The sequence below is a fragment of the Drosophila willistoni genome, chromosome 3R, assembly GCF_018902025.1.
Source record: "Drosophila willistoni isolate 14030-0811.24 chromosome 3R, UCI_dwil_1.1, whole genome shotgun sequence".
Classification (NCBI taxonomy): domain Eukaryota; kingdom Metazoa; phylum Arthropoda; class Insecta; order Diptera; family Drosophilidae; genus Drosophila; species Drosophila willistoni.
The window spans coordinates 18,513,690-18,536,061 of NC_061086.1; the positions used below are offsets into that span (position 1 = coordinate 18,513,690).

At 36.7% G+C, this 22,372-nt stretch overlaps 1 protein-coding gene across 2 annotated transcripts in view; it reads left to right on the plus strand.

Annotated features, from left to right (window-relative positions):
- The window catches only part of LOC6647282 (protein tincar), a 46,598-nt gene that overhangs the window by 20,364 nt on the left and 3,862 nt on the right, over positions 1–22,372 (plus strand). The window contains exons 3-7 of one of the 2 annotated variants that reach the window (XM_023178499.2): positions 7,481–8,155; positions 8,895–9,010; positions 12,400–12,634; positions 18,706–20,529; positions 21,346–21,832. In XM_023178499.2, the coding sequence (XP_023034267.1) occupies positions 7,846–8,155; positions 8,895–9,010; positions 12,400–12,634; positions 18,706–20,529; positions 21,346–21,832 (2,972 nt within the window). In that variant the 5' untranslated portion in view covers positions 7,481–7,845. The remainder of the gene's footprint in view (positions 1–7,480; positions 8,156–8,894; positions 9,011–12,399; positions 12,635–18,705; positions 20,530–21,345; positions 21,833–22,372) is intronic. The other variant, XM_023178500.2, reaches the window with a different exon arrangement.

Genomic DNA, 22,372 nt, shown 5'->3' on the forward strand with positions numbered 1-22,372 from the left:
AAGAGAACTAGTTGTACTTCTGCTTCCATTACTCAGATATATGTATGTATGGCAACCAAGAATCTATATCTTATTGCAATTGAGAGTTTAGCTTAAAACGTTTTGGTTGACATTAAAGTTACTAAGATATTCAATTTCTTAGTTTGAAGGTTTTAGTACATTTTTTCTTTTCTTGTTTTGTTAAGTCCCTTCAGAAAACTTTCAATTTGTAGTTCTCTATTTTTAATTTGAAGTCGCCGCACACTCTCATAGGGTGGGGGTAGGATACTTTTTTTGGGCAAATTCCTTTTGGGAGTTTCAATAAAACTTTGCGTCACTTTGTCGTTTTGTTCGCGGCATCGAGCACAGCGGCATCTTCCAGTTGTCAGGACCTGCCTAGTGCCTAGTTGTCTGGTGGTTGGGTGCTACAGCTTCTGCTGCCTGTCAACATTAGTTGAACACAAAATTTCAGTTTAGCATTTTACGCTTGACGCGTCGACTAATGGATAAGAGAAGAGAAAACCATGAGGGGAAGGTGGCAGTGGTGGTGGTGGTGGGGGGATTGAGAGGTCGAAATGGAAATGGGATGGAGGATGGAGAATGGAGAATGGGGATTGGTTGGGTAACCACATTAAGCAAATGAATAATGCATTTTTATCCGTAATTTAGTCGAGTTTTTATGCAACTTTTTACTTTTATTTTTGCTGTGCAAAAAACTTTGACACGATAACATGATAAAGTTAATTACTATAACTTCTTCTTAATATTTTTCTTTTGTTGTGTTTTCTCTTTAGGGTTTTTATATGCAAAAATTTTCCATTTCGATAAAGAAATTTTGCTAGCTTAAAATCAACTTTATATTTCTTTGCGTAATAAAACGATATGAAATATTCAATTATCATAGCTTACAGATCTTTATAGAGTTGTTCAAGTTGTGAGTGTTAGAGTGTGTGTGTTAGAGTGTCCGTGAATGAGTATATTCATATTCTTATCAGTTTTCATCAGTTATTTTTTTATAGGTTTTTTCTTGGAAGAAAATTGTAGTTTGAAGTTGAAAAATTCAAAGAGTGCAAATATCCTTTTTAGCTTCCTTAGCAATTTCCTTGTGCAAAATTTTTTAATGTCCATGTTTAAGTTTGCTCTGGCATTTTTCTAGCTACCAACTCCAATTCCATTCTTTGCTCCTGTTCCATCTCTTTGCCAGTTCATGCATCGCTGGTGCTTCTGCATCTGCGAGTTTTATGCAAGTTATGCGCAAATGTGTTCATTGCTTGAAAGTTTTCTCAACTGCCACCATGTGGCCCCTTCCCAAGTGGCCCCACTCTCCCCGTTCACTAATATCCTTGCCCAGCCTTGTGGCATCTTGTGTCATAATCTCTGACTGCTATCGGCATTCCATTTCCAGGCTTTCTCCCCAGTTTCACCCCTCAAAAACCTCATCTGGCACTACGTGCCATTTTGATTTGTGCTGACTTTTCTGCGGTTGCAATGCTCTCAGCTGGTCTTAGCTTCCATTTACGATTTGCCATCCCGTTTTGGCCAACTAAAGACGTCAACATCTTTATTGTTTGCTTGCCAGTGACCAGCAGCAAGCATCAACTATACTTTTTTATGATTTCTTTTTTTGCGGTTATTTCTCTTTCTCTCTATCTCTCTCTGTCTCTGCTTCTTTGAGCATCTATCTATCTGCTGCTTGGAGATGGATATCTTTTTGAGAGTTTAAATGAAATTGAATTTTGTTCTCGACTTTTGTCTTGTCTCAATTTTGTTGGTATGTGCATTATTTGATAGCCTCAAGTCAAAATGTTGGCATCCTGTTAGCTACGACTCGTCTTGTCGTCCTATCCTATCCTGTCCTGCGTCCGTCTTATCTTTATTGTCCTGCGGTTTTTGGTTTTAGTTATTGATCGCTTTGTTCGTTTGTTGTGGTTTTTGTTTTACGTTTTGCCATCACTCTGAAGAGTGGAACCACGCCCAGTAGAACAATTTTTGGAATTGTTTTTGTGCGGTAAAACTGGTAATTTATGCAGAAATACAAAATCAATTAAAAGTCCTTTTGAATTATAAGTGGTGTACACATATATTGCTTGTTCTGGTAACTTTTTATCTTCGCTTCTTTCTCGTTTGCCTTTTTGTTGTGTTTCGAGTTTTTTGACCCATTTAAAGACAACTGACTGATGGGTTAAATAACTGGCCAACAGGCCAGTGGTTTTTCAATTGCAAAAGCCAGTAAGCACACAGGGAATGCATATCGAAGTGGCGGGGACGGAGGTGGTGAGGCAATGTTTGCTTTCTTTCATCGTACACACATATTTTCACATCGTGTTTTTTTCTTCCAATGGTTTTTTTTTTCTCCCCAACAACCAACTAGCTGACTATGCTATTTGATTTGGTCATTCACAATGAACTCAATGTGGCAGATGGAAAAGAGTTCTATATACATGCATGCATAAAAAAAAATTGAATCCTTTTGGAATGTTGCCTTATTGTTGTTGAGCTTTAACAATTGTTTGTGTTTCTCTTTGTTTGGTTTAATTAAAAGCACAATTTCAGTTGCAACTAAAATTCTCCATCAGCAGGGGAGAGAAGTTACAGGTAAAGCGACAGGCAAACCTATTAACCAAGTGCCCCTGTTTTTTATTTATGTTGTCATCGAGGAATGAGTAATGAATCCAATAAATTTAATTAGACGATTGAACAGTGGACAGAAGTTAAAAGGTCAACCGTACAATAACTAGAAGCTAATGATGCTATTTTAATAAAACTAAAAATTAACCTTTGTGCATTAGATGGAATTTTTGTTGTGAACCTTTTTTTATCCACTACTTTTTGTATTAATTGTCAATAAACCATTTAAATGAAATTGTATTAATGGATCAAACAATACAATTTTGTGATTTTTACGTTAAATTTTAAGTTTAAATTGTGTTATTCAGACAATTGAACTGAAATATAAATGTATTGCAATATTTCTTTTAATATTGTTGCCTTTTGTTGGTGCCTCGTAAATAGCTTCTCATAATAAATGATTGTTACCTAATGTAATCATCTTAGTTTGTTTTAAGACTCAGAAAAGTTAGCCTTTAATGATGTACTGATGTACTTCTGTACATCATGTTATGATTTAGTATTCTCTTGAAGAACAAGAATTGTTTTGCTGCTTATCTCTATAGCATTTCATCTTTTATATTATCGATTTGAAATTAATAGCCGCTTATGAGTTGAAGAATGAATCAAAATTGATTGAAAAATCGCCATAAGAAAGCAGGGTATTAAGTCAAAATGGCAACTATCTTGCGGTATCCCTTGGTTGATGTCTTAAAACGCTTTGCTAAAAAGCGTTTGCCATTTGTCAAACTTTTTGTTGTTGTCGTTTTTGTCCTTTATTTTTTTGGTTTTTTCATTCTTCTTTAACCTTTTCTTCGTATATCTGTATATGTGTGTTTTTTTTTGTTGTTTTTTTTTGGCTGCCAACAAAAATGTCAAAACAAAATGCCGCTTAATGCGGCATGTCCTGAGCCAAATATACAATATATGTACCATATACTAGATGAAAAGCACCTGTGCGTGGAGCAAGAAGATGGCGGAAAGTGAAGTGAAGTTGGCTGAAATTGTTGGCCAAGAGGTCGGGGTGTTAAGGGTGACTGCTTCTATCGATTTTCTTCATAGACGTTGGGTAAAATGTTTTGCCTTTTGAAGCTCATGGACGACAATTGCACAACGAGCAGGCAACTAAACAACCCCCCAAAAAATAAACTGCTCCCCTTCTGACAAATCCATTCGAAAGCGATAAATAAATGGGAATTTTTATGACCAGAAACTCAAGCGAATGCAGGCGGATTGCCTGCCTGCCAGCCAGGCGGTAGGCGACAAAAACAACTCCAACGGCAACAACACGAAAATGCCGTAACTTTGGCATACACATACATACGCCAAAGGGGGATGTTTGTTGTATTTAATACCCTTGCTGAGAGCACATTTCACATCATCACAAAAATTGATTAGCCTGAAGTCGGCCTGAAGTGGCTGAGAAGTATGCTATATATATTTTACATTATGCTAAAGAAAGAGTATTTTATGGACGACTACGTGCAGTTGGTTTAGCTTTGTTTCCCTCTTCTAAACACTCTAAAGCAATTTAAACGCATTCGGAAAATTGTGCGGCATTTCAACGCATTTCAAGTGGTGGCATGTGGAGAATTGGGTGGTTTTAGCAACCAGTGTTGGTAAGCGATAATTTATTTTCGTTTCCCATAATGTTCTTAATGCAATTTTCATTCAAATTTATATACTAGCTATACTAGCTCATAATATTCCATATTGTTATTATTTTTCACGACATTTTAATTACAGTTATTTATGTATGTATAAGTATATGTAGTTTGCTTTCGAAACTACCACTAAATCATAGTCGGTTTATTAGCTTTATAACCGAATATTTTGTATTTTAGATTTCGATTTTTGTTTGCTCTCACGTCTTTTGTAAAGTATAAAATTGATAAAATGAAAAAAATAATACGACGTCGAAGAAGTGAACATGGCTCACACGTATTTACTTGGCACATGTGTGAATACAACATACAACACATGTATAACAGGGCACGTGTCACATAGGAGGACACCCTACACCCAAAACTTTTCATCATTTCAACCACTCCTACCCCCTACCCACTGCGCCCCTCTCACTCGTTCACAGCCGTTTGCGAAAACTTTTGTCAATGCTTAAACAAGTCTTCGTTTAACAAAAGTTTTCTTTTTTTCATTTATCATGCTCTTTTCTTAAGCATAAATAAATTTTTCCTAGGCAACTGTGAGAATGAATTTATTTTTGTCCTTCTTTTGTGTGTAAATTTATATTGCATAAGTCACTCAACTCGACTGAAATTCTGGAAGTTAAAACTAAAAGTTTATGTCATTTAACCGATTATTTTGAGTGCTTCAATTGTTTATCACAAATTGGAATTGAAATCAAGTAAAGTATTTGATTACGTCTTGTATGTTATATGGTCACATTTGTTTTTCCATACAGTCTTTTAATAGGCTTCTTAAACTCTTGTACTCAAATAAGCTTCACCTTGTTGATTACATTTCCTTTGATTGCCTTCAATGGTTTTTATTTTATTAATTTTATATTTTATTATAACACATAAGATGATATTCCTTAAGATGTTAAAAAGCCGCAGGATTTCTTTTGTGGCAGGACACCTTCATATATATTCGTTAAGCGGAATTCTTGTACCACTTGTGTTGAATAAATTTTCAATTTTCCCTTCTTTAACATTTAGAAGGTCTAGAAAGTATCCCGTTTAAGCCAAGAAGTGCTAGCTTTAAACCAAAAGACTCTGTTAGACTTGTTTAAAACAAATTTTAATTGCCTCCACTTGCCTTTAGAATGATCAAACAGAATGAGCAAGAAAAAAAACGAGAGAAGTATGTAAGGAAATTTCGAAAGGACAAAGTGAATGTGAAGCCTGTTGAATATTTAAAATTCTATGTAAAAAATGCAAATGATGAATGTTTGAGGTCTTTTCACTTATTTTACATGTTTTTTTTCACATGGTTCATTTAACGTAACAAAAAGAGCTAAAGGCACATGATGATATTGCTTCAGACTTCTATTCGGAGCAAAAATGAGAGTGAAAGAAAAACTCAAAGTCATTTGAACTATGCAGAGTTTTTAATTTACAAGAAAAGGAAAGCATTTGAATTTTTCTTTTATTTTTTGTTTTTTGGTTGGTTTGTTTGTCTTGATATGATCTGACAAAGTGTGTATTGAGAATAAGGACTAGCACCTAATGTACCTTGAAGCAGTCATAAAGTGGCTATTTCATTTGCGTAAAAGTTGTGCAAACGCGTCAAATTGCCCACGGGTGGGAAGAAGATGGGGCAAGGACTTGTCTCATTTGCTCACTCTCTTGTTATCTTTCTGTATGTATGTTCTTACATTGTCGTCTGCTGACAAAAAAAAAGGAGACAAAGCAAATGCCCTTAAGCAACAACAGACAAGAGCAACACCAGCAAAAGCAGTAGCAGTAGCAGCAACAGCAGGAAAAAGAAATGTCAACATCTGCATTTATGACTTTTGTGGCTGGCTAATCTGATGTTGAGTATGTCAAAGTACAACAGGAAGGAGGAATAAGCCATGGAAAGAAACGCAGCGAACCTTACCAGAACCCCTCATCATATCCCCGCCCTGTACCCAACCCTTAACTTTCTTGGCTCGTCCGACTCTCACCAACATCTTGACTAACTCATAGAAAACGTTGAACATATTAAGGGAATGAACACACACGATGGATACGGGCAAAGGCAAAGGCAAACAAACATGCAAAGATTGTAATTAACATAAATTGTGAGAGAGAGAGAGATCCCAAAAAGTTACCCCAAAAATGAAGACAACCAGTGGAAGAACTAAACTAACTGAAACCATTTAGATTCCAAACAAAACTAAAGCCAGAGGCATAAGTCTTGTATGCCAGATAGGATTATATTCAATTTACTCAAGAATCTACATAAGTATATATTTCAGTTTATACACTATTAATTAATGTATCTATATCTTTACTTCTCACTGTGGGACGAAGATGGAGAATTTGATAAAAAAGTTTCCTTGTTAGTCTTGAATGAAGGCAAAAAATGAACAGAAATCTAGAACTAATAGAAATGTATGATCCTTAACAATTTGACCATAAAAATTTGTTAAATAATAGATTTCTAGGTTCTCAGCAAGTTTCGAAATAATTTCAACTAAACCCTAAAAATCTAAAAAAATCTAAAATATGAATTAAATAATTTATTAATTTATTCCATGTTTGGCAAAGTATCTGTTAAATAAAAACGAATTAAAGCAAAGTGTTAATTTAATGCAATTTGATTTGCTGCTTCTAGTTAAAGATAGAATTTAAAATTACTAAGTTTTATTTTGCCTTTAAGTGGAAAATGCTCTATATATGTACTTACATAAATAGGTGTGCATGGGTTTCAAATGGAACAACGACATAAAATATAGTTTTGTTCATGCTTTGAAAATCAAGTTGGCATGTGGCAAGTTGATGGCTGTCGCATAAGGCGGCGGCAAGTAAAGCAAAGAAAAGACACTCCTATATATATACATATATGTATAAATGAAAGGGTGGTGGAAAAAGGAAACGAACTAACTGCAGCCCAGACCTCAAACTCAGACCCAGACATACATATGTATATGCAGACGATGTCGAGTTGTGCATCACCTGAAGCTCCGCCTTAACACAGGCTACAAGCATAATTACAGAGCGTGGCAATATTCAGGTGGCAGGCAACATGATGCATTGCATGTACCGGACATGCAGCCAGGATGAGAAGGATTTCTCTAGCCGCTTGCGTTTTGGGAAATTGCTAAGGGAAATGCCGTTTTGTTAATCATTTAAGTGCGTGAAAAAATGGGAAAATATTTTAATTTAAAATAAACTTTACACCGCATACGTATGTACTTATTTGTTTTTAAATTTTCTCTTTTTTCCAGCACATTCCACCATTCAGATAGAATTCACATGGAGATATTCTCTTTGCTGAACATTATAATGAGGCATATCAATGAACAAACAATATCATCATTATTAGTAACAACAAAAACAATGGGCATAGCCCAAAACAATGAAAGGCCTCATCACTTAAGTAAATAGAAAATCAACGGGCAAAATCAATACACAATCAATACAAATATATGTATTGAGTGGCAAAGAGACTGAGAGAAAAAGAGAGTGGGACAGATAGTCCCGTGAAATATACGAAACAAAAGCGCAAAAGCGTCAACAAAATATAAAAGAAGAAAAAAATAGAAAAAAAAACTAAACTTAGTTGAAAAGTTTTCTACAGAAACTAGTCAAAATGGGTGGAAAGAATAGTGGCAGTGCTCTCAACTCGAGCATGTGCAGCAACTCGATGCTGACAAATGCAACCGGCAATACCACAACAATTGGCATCAGCAGCAGCAGCAGCCTCACTCAGCAACAGCAACAACTTCAGGCCAAATACATTAAGTCAAAGCGCCATCAAAGTCGGTATACAAATCTTCAGCATTCTGGTCACGATTCGAGCAGCTATCTGCATTTGAATTCACTCTGGTCGATCTGGTATGGTGTGCTCCTTACACTATTTCAAGGATATTTGGCCATGCATGGAGCCTATAGGTTCCTTGGTAAGTATTTTTTCACTTTTACATCAATCAACAAATAATTGAACGGCTAGAATATAATCATTTTTATTTTAATGTATTGGGCAAAATCACATTTTTTTGTTATTTGTCTTTAACAAATTTAAAACCCCAATTTGTTTATCTTTTAGTAGAATAATTCCCAACTGTCCGTCTGCCAATGATGAAAATTGTTTAATACTTTGATGATTATGTCTAGGGTTAAGAGTTTTTTGCATTTTGCGATAATCATATTGAATCACAGAAAAAAAGTTTACAACTTATTTATATGATTTAATGGTCCATGACCGACTGCAAGGATATAAGTATAAACTTCCGTATAGCCAACGTTTTAACTTCTTAGATAATTTCCCAGAAAATTTTATAGTTGCTATTTAGTGATTTTTTCTATCCCTCCCGTTATTCCTATAATCTAAAGAGTATTTTTTTTTTTAATTGTCATGCGATTTAGCAGATGTAATTCTTATTTAAAAACAAATTAACTGTGAACAACAATACAATACAACAACTATATCGCAATTTAATTTATAAAATATATATTATATTTAGAGCTTACTAATTTAGTTATAAATAAAAGTTAAATGGTTTGGAAATATATAGTGTACTTCATATATTTATATAAAATTGTCACCTAATTTAGTTGCACTCTTTTATGCCTTTAAATTTTGCATTTAAAATGCTCTTTCATTCGCATTTCGTTTTTTTTTTCTATTTTTTTATGCAGGATGTTCGCTGATACCCTGGAAAATTGAACCCGTGGCTGAATTAAATCTGCAAATTGTATTATCCGGTGTGGTTTTCATTCTCTTGCCAGTCTTTTTCACTTCCGCCGTATTTAAGGTAAGCTATTGAATTGTTTTTGCCATTAACTTCATTTTCGATCAAAAAAAAGGACTGAAAGCGGAAGATGAGGTAGACATCAACCACTCAATAATTGAATTTCCCATCGTCGTTGGTTGTCTCTTTGTGAGCGCGTCTGTGCGTGCGTGTGTGTGTGTGTGTGTATGTGTATGGCTGACTGTGTCTGTATGTGGCAACTATTTTTAGTGGCATTATTCTCGTTATTAAATTTATTTGCAAACAAAAACAGAAGCAGCAGCAGTCCACAAAATTGCTGGCAATGTTGATAGAAGAGTTTATACACAGACACAGACCATCGCACACACACAAACACACGCATGCAGCAGCCATTGCGTTGGTTATCCTTTTCCCCACACACAGAAAAACACATGGCACACACACACATGACTGCAATCCTGTTCTTTTTGCTGGCATTCGGTTCGTGTCTCTGCTTTTATCAGCATAATAAATGCAATTATGGTTTTTCCACATATTTTTCTCTCTTCCCGACCAGCTCTCTGACCATGTCGTGTTCTGGTCCTCAATGTAGTCCTGTCTCTTTTTTTTTAGTGTCTTATTTATTGTCTATTTGAAAAGTGGCAGACGATGATGGCAATGTTTGAAGAGGAGCTGTTTGTGGCTATGAGGTAGGAGAAAAACATCAGAGAAAGATATACAATAACAGAGAAATGACATTTTCTCCCCCTGTCCCTCTGTATCTCTACCTCTTTTACACATTCTCTGCAACAATTCCCACTAAAAGCCACTTAAAGTGAGATGCAGGATGCAGGAGAGGGTGTCTGTGTCTGTGCTTGTTGTGTCGCTTCTCACTTTTGGAAAAGGACAATGCTGTAGGTGCATTTGTTTGTCTTTGTCTGTCAGCAACCAGCATCGGCATCCTTTTTGCCTCTGAAAACTGTTTACAGATAATTGACTGGAGGTTTTTGCTTTTTTTTTTTTTTATTAAGAAAACAACAGCCACTGGGCATAACAGAAAAGAGACAGTAGCATGATTGGATGGAGCAGGAAAAGCTGCTGCCTATCAGTCAGTCCCAGACACGGGATACAAACACGCGTACATAAAAAGCGAGAGAGAAACAGAAAGAGACAACACGGGAGGACCAAGCAGGGCAGGGGAAAGAAAACTACTGCAAACTAACAAGCTATAGAAAGCCAGTGAAAACCAGCTCTTCATCATCATACGCATGAACCTGAATGAACTTTTAATAAAAACCAAAACTGAAATACCATTATTAGCTATTGATGCATGACTATCAGTGACTTCCAGCCTAGAGCTCACCACGCCCGATTAAGTTTGGTCCAGTCAATGCTTTTTCGATACAAACCTGATGGAAAACCAATTAGTTGAACAAAAAAAAAAAAGAGAACTCCGAGAGGCAAATAGGGTCTAGGTAAATAAATATGAAAATGTATAATCGTATGCACTGAAAATGGTAAATCTAAATCGATAGACCATGTTTGCTTTAATCAAGGTAACTCGAAACTACTAAGATTCTCCCTTTAAACACGCACATCTCTTAAATACAGGTTTATATAACATTTTGGCACAGACACAATAGCTTCATTTAGCCAACTGAGTTAACGTTTCGCTTTCAATTCTGTTTATGTCTTTGTGGCTCAGTTCATTCGTCAGGGAATAGACAGGAGCTTGGAGTTATCAAAATCATTCACAAAATGTCGGTTAGCTTAAATGTATTATCTTGCTGTTGCGATACCTCCAGCTACCAAAGCATTTTCATCATACCATCCATCCTCCACCAACCGCCCACCGACCACCAGCATCATCATCAGCATCAGTACCACCTATTGTCTACCCTGGGGATGTATGCACTTCAAATGCGCGTTTCGCTTTTTGCAAATTGCAATCATTGTTGCACGAAAACCAAACCAAAACCAAACGAAATGAAACCAAACCAAACCAAAGCAAATTTGAAGAGGAGTTTCCACATATTCTTCTTCTCCTGCTGCTCTACTCTGCTGCTGCTTGTGCTACTGCTACTGATTTTTCTCCTCCAATTTTTTTTTTCGTTTCGCCATCGTGTTGTTCTCTGTACATTGTTTTTAATTTAAAAGCCCGACAGCTCGCATTTATTTATATGGTGCACGTGATATTTATTTTACTCTTCTCCTCTACATACATACATAAATATATATATATACGCACATATGTATATGAACCTATATATATTAGGTTTGTATATACATACATATATATATTCACACAGGTTATACAAGTATGTATGTATATATATATGGTAAGAATGTATATAAATATTTCATTTCACCATTTGTCACGTGCATTTTTATGCGGCAACGCGTCGTATGCGCAACGCCGTTTTTGTTCTCTTAAAAACAATATGAAAAATTCATATAAAACCTTGCCACAAAAAAGCTCAACGTTCGCTTTAGTTTTAGTCCGACACATTTCATTTATTTCTTATTCTATTAATTGCACTTTACTTGTTTGTGGCTGTTTGTGTGTGTGTGCCTGGTGTCAGTATGTGGGAATTAAATCGTACAAAAGCCCATGATAAATTTGATTTATAAACTTTTGTTTAATGTATGTATAGAAATGAACTCGAACGATTTTAAAAACAAACAAAAGTTAGAAAGCGAAAAAGCCATTTAAATAATTCAAAATAATGGAATGAAATTTTTCGTACCATGGATTTTAATTCACAAACTTAATCAAATTGCTTTATTCTCCATATTGGAGAACAACGTATACAATTTCCTTTGTTATTTAATGAATATGCATAATAATGTTAGTTAAGATTCGATTATGGAATACGTTTATTTCGATATAAAAGTTTGCTTTAAAATTTCAATAATTTAAATTTAATAATTTCAAATTAAACTTTTTAGTTTAATGACCTTAAAGTCATGCATTAAGGATTATTTGGGATTTATTAAGAGTTCGTGGGCTGGCAAAAGACTTAGGAATGCTGTGAAAGGTTTCAGTTGACCTTTCAGCAGGATCTTCGGATAACTTTCGTTCTGAGTTACCATAAGATTTAAAATGGACATCCAAAAAGCGTTCCTGCCCCTATATGAAAGGTTTGTGGGCTGGATTAAGCCTTAAGAGACTAAAGATAGTTGCTGAAAATTCAATTTTTTTCAATGCTCGACTTTCTTCTTTTTGCAATGTTATAATGAAATATTTATATTGTATGTAATATGTTCTGAGTTTCTTTTTAATTAAAGTCGTTAGTCTTTAAACAGATAAGCTCTCTGGCTTTGTTAAGGGCCAGCTAAATAATGAGGGTATTCGCTGTATTTACCGATCTAATATTTTCACCTGTAATTTTACACTTAATAATCATCACCTTTTCTTTACCTTTTGTTTGTTTGTTTGTTATGCTTGACAGGTTGGCAATTTGGCAAACGATGGCATTAAATTGGCCACAGGAGCTAAAGAACGACGCTGCACTCTGGCACCACACGATGGCCTCGAGGAGGAGTCGCACGGCGGGACGTTGCGTGCCCTGTGGACTCATGGTGGACCAACAGCGGCTTTTGTACACATTCTCATAGCGTTGTGTTTGCTGTTGCCGCGACTTTTGCTTGAAGCTCGAATTATTGAGAATGGATTGTTGCCAAAAGGTAAGTTCAATCCCCAAACGTCTCTGCCCCTTCCAAATGCCCTATCAACGCATTGAAACGAAATGAGTCAGATGTGAAAGAGAGCGACGCCGAAAAGTATGCTATATATAATGAAATATGCAATGACAGGATATCCTTTCAGAATACATTCCATTTTCGTGTTGATGTCTTTCTCAGCAGGAGGGTCTCTACCTCTCTCTCTCTCTCTGTCTCTCAGTCGGTCTTTATTTTTACGGGGATACAATTGCATTCCAATTTTGCATTTCCCGCACGAACATTTCCGCACACACACACACACACGCACGCTCACCAAGTCACCCATTGTCATCCCATGTATGTGTATGTATATAAATGGGACGAATGAAGCGAAATCAATGATAATTGCCATTGTTTGTTTGCCATTCTGCATTTTAATTAAATCATTTTTGTGTTAAATTAAACGAAAATTGGCTAGCATTGAATTGTCACAAAGGGACCTATTTAGTTGCTTGGTAATATTCTCTCATTTTGTCTGTCATTTTACGAGTATTGCAGGCCAAAAAAGTAATTTCGACATATATACATACATTTTGTTTTTTTTTTTTTGTTTTTGTCTTTGTTGTTTTTTGCTTCTTTGGTTTGATGTCGTAAAACTGTTTGGCCAAGAGGTTTTAAGACGCTTTAAGCACGCTTAACAAAGTAAGCCTAAGGGAATTTTTAGAGCAAGAGACTGACTGAGTGAAAGGAGAAGTCAGAGATGTAGGAGGGGTACAAAAGGAGTAAAGCTTCCTTCAAAGGTAATCGCTGGGGAAATCTGCAAGCCAAACATATGCATGAGTGCAAACAAAAACAAACTCGTACGAGTGGGCTAACAACCACAGGAGTAAACACATATGCATGAACACACACACACACACACATACATATGTACTGGAATGTAAACTCTCTGGTCTGGTTGACAGCAGGACGACGACAAGGTGCGCCCATTATGGCCAGCAATAAGCCATGTTATTAACAGTGAAGCAGAGTCAAGCAAAAACTACGCCAAAAACAAGCCAAAGCTAAGCAAATGTTTGACTGACTCACTCCCCTATCCTCCTGTCGTTTCGCCTCCGCATCCCTCTATTCCATTGGTGTCTATCTCACTCATGTAGTGAGCGAAATTAGGAACAGGCAACTGTTTGTCTATTTGGATGTGTATATGTATGTGTGTGTATTTTGGTGTAATTGTACTGACAGTAGTAGTAGTCAGTGACACACAGTCACAGTCACACAGTCCTTACCTGTGGCACAGTTTACTAATGCCAGAGTCAATTATTCAAGTTAAGGGAAAACGAATTTTTAATACTCTTCTGAGATACGCAAATATCATGAGAAATCATTCTGTCAGCCAAATTCTCTCTTCTAATTTGTAATTCCTACAAAAATTTAAGTTTAAACTCACTTCTTTTTAACTAAAAGAGGAATTTAAAAGGGGATTGCTAATAAAGAACACGTTGAAGAATATTCCTCATTAGAAGAAAGTTTTGACTGACTTCAGCAAGGGTATGAAAATGGATAAGAACTAAAGAGGTCGAAGGATGTAATGTGCGGTACTTACTTAATTTCTATTCCGTATGCTAAAGCTAGAAGATTTGTATAGAAAGTTTTTATTTTTTTTTCACTTATTTATTTAATGTTTTATTTATTTTTTTTACCAACTTTGTTGGCTTTTTGTAGTTGCGGTTAGATGTAGCAAAATTTAAATTTAAATTGTATATATGTTGGTAAAAACCAAATGCAATTCGGTGAAATACCGACACCGACGTACCACCATCAAATTGTCGAAAAGGGAATTGAGAGAAGGATTCGCAATGATGAGCAGCGATGGGTAAATCAAAATTAACTACATTTAAAGTGAGTCCCCTGAGTGACCAGCTGGTTTGGTTGGTCTGACCGTATGGTGGGTTTATTGAACTAACAAAGAGAAAGCCAAGAAGCGAAAAACGAAAGAGAGATGAGACGAGAAAGCGAGAGAGAGAGCGAGGAGGAAAATCCTGCCGCAGAGTAAATTAAAAATGTGGCGTTCATTTCATCGACGGCTGCCCGTCATTTGTTCATTGGTCGGTTCGTACAATTTTCATTGGCATCATAAAACCAGGCACAAGCCATGACCGACCGCCAGAAGAATTTAAATCCTGTTCGTCCTGTTCTCACGCGCAGGCATCATGTGATTTTTCAATTAATTTGGAATTTCTCATTTTTTCTCCTTCTTTTATTTCTCTTGCTCTCTCTTTCTCTTTGTTGTTGTTGTTGTTTCTCAATTGGCAGCCACAAAGTAAAGCGAACTACATCCACACACATACAATCCGTCCGTATGTTCGTCCGTCCGTCTCTGTATGTTTTCTCGTTGCTGTCATTGCCAGACATTGCTGGGAAATTGTTTTCGCGCAATTCTCTATCCGCTCCGTTTGCACTGCACACTCCTCAATCCCTTCTTAAATTAGAAAAAATCATTGACACAAATACAAAGAGAATGAAAAAAAAAAAAAACAACAAGGAAAACTTAATGCGACTCTTGTGCATTGGGCAAATGCATTTGGTTTGCCACTTGGTCAAGCTAAACTAAGTGCAATGACTTGTCCTTGTCGCGATTCCGATGACCATTTTTCCGCTTGCTTTGGCTCAGGCTCCGTTTTTCTCCATCGTTTCTCTGGTTTTTTTTTGTTTCTCCACCATAAACTCTGTTGGCGTCTGTTGCCACTTTTCAGCCATTTGCCATCGCAAGCTCAAATTCTTCAAGACCTTATGGCAAATGGACTTGATCCTTTTGCTTTTCCCTTCACTCTCCTTTCTTTGCCATTTCTCAACTTTCGCATTACCATAAAATTTGCATAAGATGTATATACGTATGTGTATATATATATGGCAATTAAGCAAAAATATCATAAAAAGAAATATATTTCAAACTTTTCTCAAGTCGCATAAAAAAAATTTCTCGTAGAAAACAGACATCAACTGAGTAACGAGCTGAAGTGGGCGAAGGTGAAATCCTGTACTATGACTGAAGGGTATAAAACAAGATTGATTTCACATCAAATAATGAGCTTAAAGTGAAAGAAGAAATGTTTTGAAAAATGTACATGACTCGATGAATTTAGTGTACCTATACATAGTTTTTGAAATCAAAGTAAGAATTGACATGGAGACAAATGCAGAATAATAAATTGGGTAACCACAAAATTACAATTAATTTCATTAAACAAAAGAATAGGATGAACGATTTGATGGCCATAAGGTACTTGGATCTCATTTAGGTACGCCATGTTTGCCACTCATAAATAATTAATGCAGACATAACAGAAAACAAATGAAAAATCAGATATGACGAGCCATACTTATGTAGATACATACAAATAAACGCTACTAAACAGGCTGCTAAACTCAAATTACAATAAAAGAAGAGGTCGAGGGCGAAAATGAGAATGCGGGAACCGATGTAGTGGCCAGGACCATGGCCTGGACCTGCCGCCTCCTGCTGTTCCATGCTTTTCACGATGGTACGAGGTTCGGGGTCGGCTCAAAGCTCGAGCTCTAGCATGAAACTTATCATTATTCATGCTAAAGACTTAACGAGCGCGCGAATAAATGGTATGAAGAGAAAGCAGGATAGATAGACAGTCGAATGGGAGTGGGAGTAAGTCAGAGCTGGCGAAATGAGAGGAAAGCATGCTTATCCTTCGAGCCTTATCGCAACTATTACCACAGCAGGAAGTCCCTTCGGGTGGGCGTTAGCTGCTGCTTTCTGGTGCATTGGACTTTGTCAGTGCTGCCATTTGCCGCACAGCCTTACACCCTAAGTAAAAGTGTTGAAAAAAGAAGGAAAATAAAAAATCTGTGGGCGAAAATCAATTTTAGTTTTCTTGTAGAACATCGAAAAGACAAATAGAAATTGTAGAATTGTTTATACACTTCTTATCGCATTACCATTTTAAGAGTATAGATACTTCGGTTTAGTTTCAGCTTGTTAGCCTGTATGTGATTGTCATTGCCATAATCATTGAGATGATGGTAGCGGCGTAGTTAAGAGGGAGAAATAACCAAGGAGAGGGGAGATACAACAACGTAGCAAAAGTTGGGTTTGGGTTAATCTGCAGATTTTTTGGTATTGTCGGTTTTACGACCAACTTGCCGACGACAACAGCAGCGGCAATGACAGCGGCAAAGGCACAACATCATCTTGAACGACGACATATTATTATGGGCAAACCATTTTTGTAATCCTCGAGCCTGCAGCAAACTCTCCCTGGACCCATGTCATTCCTTGCTCTCCTTTGTCTTTAATATTTGTTCGGCAATTCTCATTTCTTTTATTTCCATCAGCAGCTTTACTCCTTGCCTTCGCACTGTCGAGCGAGCCTCCTCCTTCTGCCCTTCTCCCCTTCTCCCCTGCTTCAATGGTCTCAGTCAGTTTCCCGCTGTTAAATGAAGGCACTGACATTCTTTTCTTTGCTTTCGCTTTAAGCAACTCGCCTAATAAATTTGGTTTTATGAAAGTGTTAACTTGGCAAATTTTCATTGTTTCTTTGCCTGTATTAAATTATTAACTGAGGCATTTTGTGGTCTTAGCATAATTCTAGGCAAAGACCAAACAAAGACCAACTAATTAGCAAGTATGCATAAGAATTTAATCAAGGCATATTGCATAGCTTAGCAAGTAACTTATTATTCCTTTTAGATCGATCGATAAATAAATTGGAAAAGAGAAGAAAATTGCCATAAAGTTGGCAAAAGACCGCAAAGTGTATCTACTTTCAATTATTTGTGCTTTCTCATGGAAAATCCATTGGTTATTCATTTTGGTTATCGTTTACGAGTTTCGCATTTGACTTGCTGATGATTGCCTCGTACCCGGATGTCCTGTGTAAAGCCATTAATATTCATTACACAAAAATTGAGTACTTGACCGTGAAAAATATAAATATTAGATAACAACCATAACGAAGAAGAGAGACAAACATCTTGGCTGTGTTGAATATTTTATATGTCGGCTTTAAAAATCAATCAATCAAGATAATTTGAAGCCGCAGCTTTTCTAAGGCTTCAGGTGAACCTTGTAGTCGAATCGTTTTTGGATTAAAAATGAAGATTAATGTAAACATAGGAAAACTAAATTAGAGCATTAGCTGCACACTTATTTAACGAAGTTAGATAAAACAAATTTATGCACCATTTTACCTCTCCTAATGATATCATACTTATATATTCCAAACCAAACTGAGACCCTAATAAAAATTTATGTCTGTCTGCTTAAGAGAGCAGAAGATTAAGTAAGTCTGTCGAAGTCAACAGGAAACAGTGTAAAACTTCTTGGGAAATATTGTAAAAGCTAAAGCAAATTTTTATCCTTTTAGGCTTTTACTTCAGCCAAAAAGTAGGCAATGAATATTTTATAGACTGTTAGACGATTTTAAAGTGAATTAGAAAATTCATACACTTGCCCTGAAGAATCAAAAAAGTAATATAAATGCCTTTTAAAGTCTTTCTACTTTTAATTTAAAATCTAATACAAAGGGAAACTGTTAAGGAAAGTTGAGAAAATCTATGGAAAAGTCTAATTAACAAGATGTATTTTTGTTATGCATCTTCTTCTGTTCTTTTATGTAGAAGCAAAAGGCCTAAAAACAAATATAAGGGCGTTTACTATTGCTTTAATATTGAAATCATTTGGGCGTGGCTGAGCAGCTTCTATCTATCAACGCCTCATTTAATTAACGATAGTTCAAGGGATTTAGTTGAAGTGGGTTGCTTGTTTTGGTTCCAGACCTGCCTCCAGTGCTTCATCAACTGCTCGTTACATCAGACTTCATGTTTATTTAAGCCAAGTGCGTGTTTGTGAGGAGGATGTGAGTGTGTGTGTATATGTTGGTTGAACAGGTTGTTGTCTATACATGTTTAATCCTTAGTATCCTGCTTAGTGTATACCAATTAGCTGCAAAAGCTGAAGGAGTCTAGTTCAAAGCAATTAATTGCATGAAGTTCCCATCAATCAGAAAGTTCAATACTTATTACATTTCTCTGTCTTTCTCTTCCTCTTTGTGTTTCTCTTGCAGAACAAATTTGGGCTACGGAATTGGATTTCATTGTTATCAATAGACGCAATTTGATGGCCATGTCTGTGGTCGCACCTACAAATCTAACAGGAGCAGCCGCAAGCTTTGAGCATGTCGATAACAATAATAATGATGATGACGATGATGATTACTATAACGATACCATGTTTACGGCCATACGTGGACGTACAGCGAATACAAATGCTAATACCAACAATAATTTGTTTGATTTAAGACCCGATAAAGATCGTGATATGAAAAAGTTTGGCAAGACAGTAACAACTACCCAACAATCAGCCACAAGCACAATGTTGAATAAAATTAATGAAAGATACTTTGAAGTGCCCGATTTCATTAGTCAGGATATCGATGACGAGGAGCGGCAAGAGCTGGAGGAGGCCATTAATGGCGATGATGATGATGATAAGGAAGATGATGAAATTTTAATGCCAGCAATAACTACAGAAAATTGGCAAAAGTTTGGCACTTTGGCTAAGAAGAAGAAACTAAGTTTGTCAACGACAGCAAAAACAACAACAACAACAACAAGGGGTACAACAACCATTATCAGCAGCAGCAGCAGCACCACCACCACCTCAACCACAACAATACCAACAACAACGCCTGCCACAACAACCAAAGGAACAACAACAACAACCAGTGAAGCAATTATTATGACAACCTCAAAGCAGCCGCAACATCATCATCATCAACATCATCAAAAGACCTCTAGAAAGCATCACAAGCAACACCACAAACAACGTAACCCACAACAGCAGCAGCAACAGCAAACACCGCGTCGTCATCATGTGACATCCTATGAACAAGCCATGCTAGAATCGTATGCCCCTCCAGTCCAATCGGCTCCAGCAGAAGAGACCACCACGCGTGACAGCAATATACATCGTGTGCGCCCCGAAGTTCTACCCGAAATCATAATACCCTCCACACCGGCTATATCTAGTTCAAATTCCAAAATTATTGCCATTAAACCGAAGAATCAGAAACGAAAACTCTTCAAACGTTCGGCTGGTGTGGAAATTGAACCTGAATATCTTTTGGGTGACACCGAATCAGTGAGTTCCAGTGAATTCGTACCAAAGTCATCATCTGAGGTGGACGATGATGCCGAAAACGATAGTTTGGACTTGGACGAAGCCGATTTTAAGACACTCACTCTGCCGCCTTCGATAGCTGGGGCGGCTCCAGCTCCATCGCAGCAGCCCTCCACGACGAACGGTGATTATGTGCGTCTCGATGGTTTTGCTGGCATGTTGCAACTATTTTTTGGCATTGATCGGCCCATCGATGTAAACATATTTGCCCAACCGCCGAGCGCTGAATTTGTGAATCTTTTGTGCGCACTCCTCGTCTGGTCTGTACGTTATCCGGCCGTATTTTGGAACACATCCAAATTGTTTGCCTGCATATTTAGCCTACAAATGATTGTGGCTGCATTGGATATCATTTTGGGTTATGTGGGCATATCGAATCTATATAAGTTACAAATCTATGCTGAAGTCATGCCCGTACATCAACCTGGCTTAATATTGAATGCCATTGTCACCTTGGCTCTCTACCTACTGGCCACCGCCTTGGTATTGGCCTCATCGATGGTTATGTATCTCTATGGACATGGACGTTTGGCCACACGTATGCGGGATCGTTCAATTATCACATTGAAGAATAGCGAAACTTGGATATATTTTGCCCACTGTGCCTCATTGTGCTTCGTTTTGGCCCTGGCAGTGGTAAAGGCTCCATTATTAAACGATTTGAGTGCCACCTATAAGAATAATCTACATTGTCCCACCTTTTTTGCGGGTAAGTGAAGCATAGTAAAATATTTAAAAACTATTGTCAGCAGACAAACTAAAATGCTTAAAGAAATAAAATAAATTTCTTTACTTATTCTCATTTTTTTTCGAAAAGTCATAATTGAGTTTTACAAGACAGAGAAAATTTAACCAGAAACTTGCGTTTAGCCGCAGATTGAAAGATTTACACTTTTTTTAAAGCAAAAATAAATAAATAGAAGTTAAGTTTATTGTAGATTGAATTATTATACATATTATATTTTTAAAGGATTTAAGCACAAGTTTTGTGTATTAAATTTTCCTTTATCTCTTACAATAATTCTTCATAAATAGTGGATTCATTGAGAATTAAATAGAATAACTTAAAAAACTTTCGTGTTACTAAATTAGATCTTTAAGTTTGGAGTTTTAACAGCTTTGAGCTTTGTTATACTTCAAATCTCTAAATTTAGTGAAATAGTTTGCATAATTTCAAAGGGGTTACCAGGGTCTAGTTGTAATTGGAAACGTAACCAGTCAACTTACACAAAGGTCGTGCCACAATAACACCTTGAACTTCACTTATGTACTCACTCAGTCACTTACTTACATACATGCACACTACAAAAACAACGTGTGGTTTGGTAGGCCGATTGGTTTGGCCTAAGCCAATTAGTATCCTTGTTTGGGTTTCACGCTTAATTGGACTGTTATTGTTGTCCAGACAAGGCTCTCTGAATTCCAATTAACCTGTCTTACAGTTACTTTAATCAGATTACCCATCTTCTCTTCTCTTTTCTTTTCTTTTATTTGTACTCTTTCATTGGTATTCGTATTCGGGTAGCCCTCATTGGAGTCACTCATCTGTTGCTATGGATTGTTGTCTGGCTATGTTTAACCATCAAACGGCGTTGGCACTTTAAATTACCGCCACTGGAGAACATCTATGGCCTGGGTGGTGTGGCAAGTGGTGGAGGCGGAGGCAAGAACGGTGCAGCTCAACCCCTGCTAATGTCAAGCGGTCAAAGGACAGGAAGTAACTCAAGTAGCGGTGCCAATTCGACAAGCACCACCATCAATGGCATGACCAACAACACCAATGAATCATCGTCATCGTCAGCAGGATCGACCAAGCCAGACATGATGAGCACGGCAACAAGTACAGAGCTGGCTGGCATGGGCATGGGTATGGGCATGGCCGCCCAAGAGGACATCTATTGGCCCAAACTGACACCAAGTTCACCCAAATTGAAGGTTACCTTCAATGAAGTAACGAGTACGTCTGATGATGTCCTACTAATTGGTGACCAAGAACAAACTGATGGCAAGCGGTAAAAAATCGTTTTTTTAGTTACAAAAGAAAAGGCATCATTACCATATCACTTTACGTCCCCCACCCGAAAAAAAAACAAAATTAAAAATTAAAAACACACACATTTTTGTCCGTTTAACTATTAGAGGCAATAGTTTTTTTTTCATTTACATTCAAACATTGATAGTTCCATTAATTGATGCACCGAATACCGAAATGCACCGAACCATCCAATCATCTGGTTAATCCATAATCCTTTTTTGTTATTCGATTTTGTTATATCCTTCAACTATTTTTGTTTGGGTTTTATTTTTTGCACGATTATCATTATTAATTATTCAACACGAGAGTTCCATCATCTTTAAAATGTTTGAGCAAATATCACATTTTATTTGTTTTCCTTGTTTATTTTGTATAGTTCCATTTGTTGTTGTTGTTGTTTTTGTTTAATTTGATCAACTAAACGAATCTCATTATAGATAAAGAAAAAAAAATATTTATAATATTTATGGAAATGAAGAATAAAACAAGAAACTATTTTGTTCCGCTTGTCGCCTGT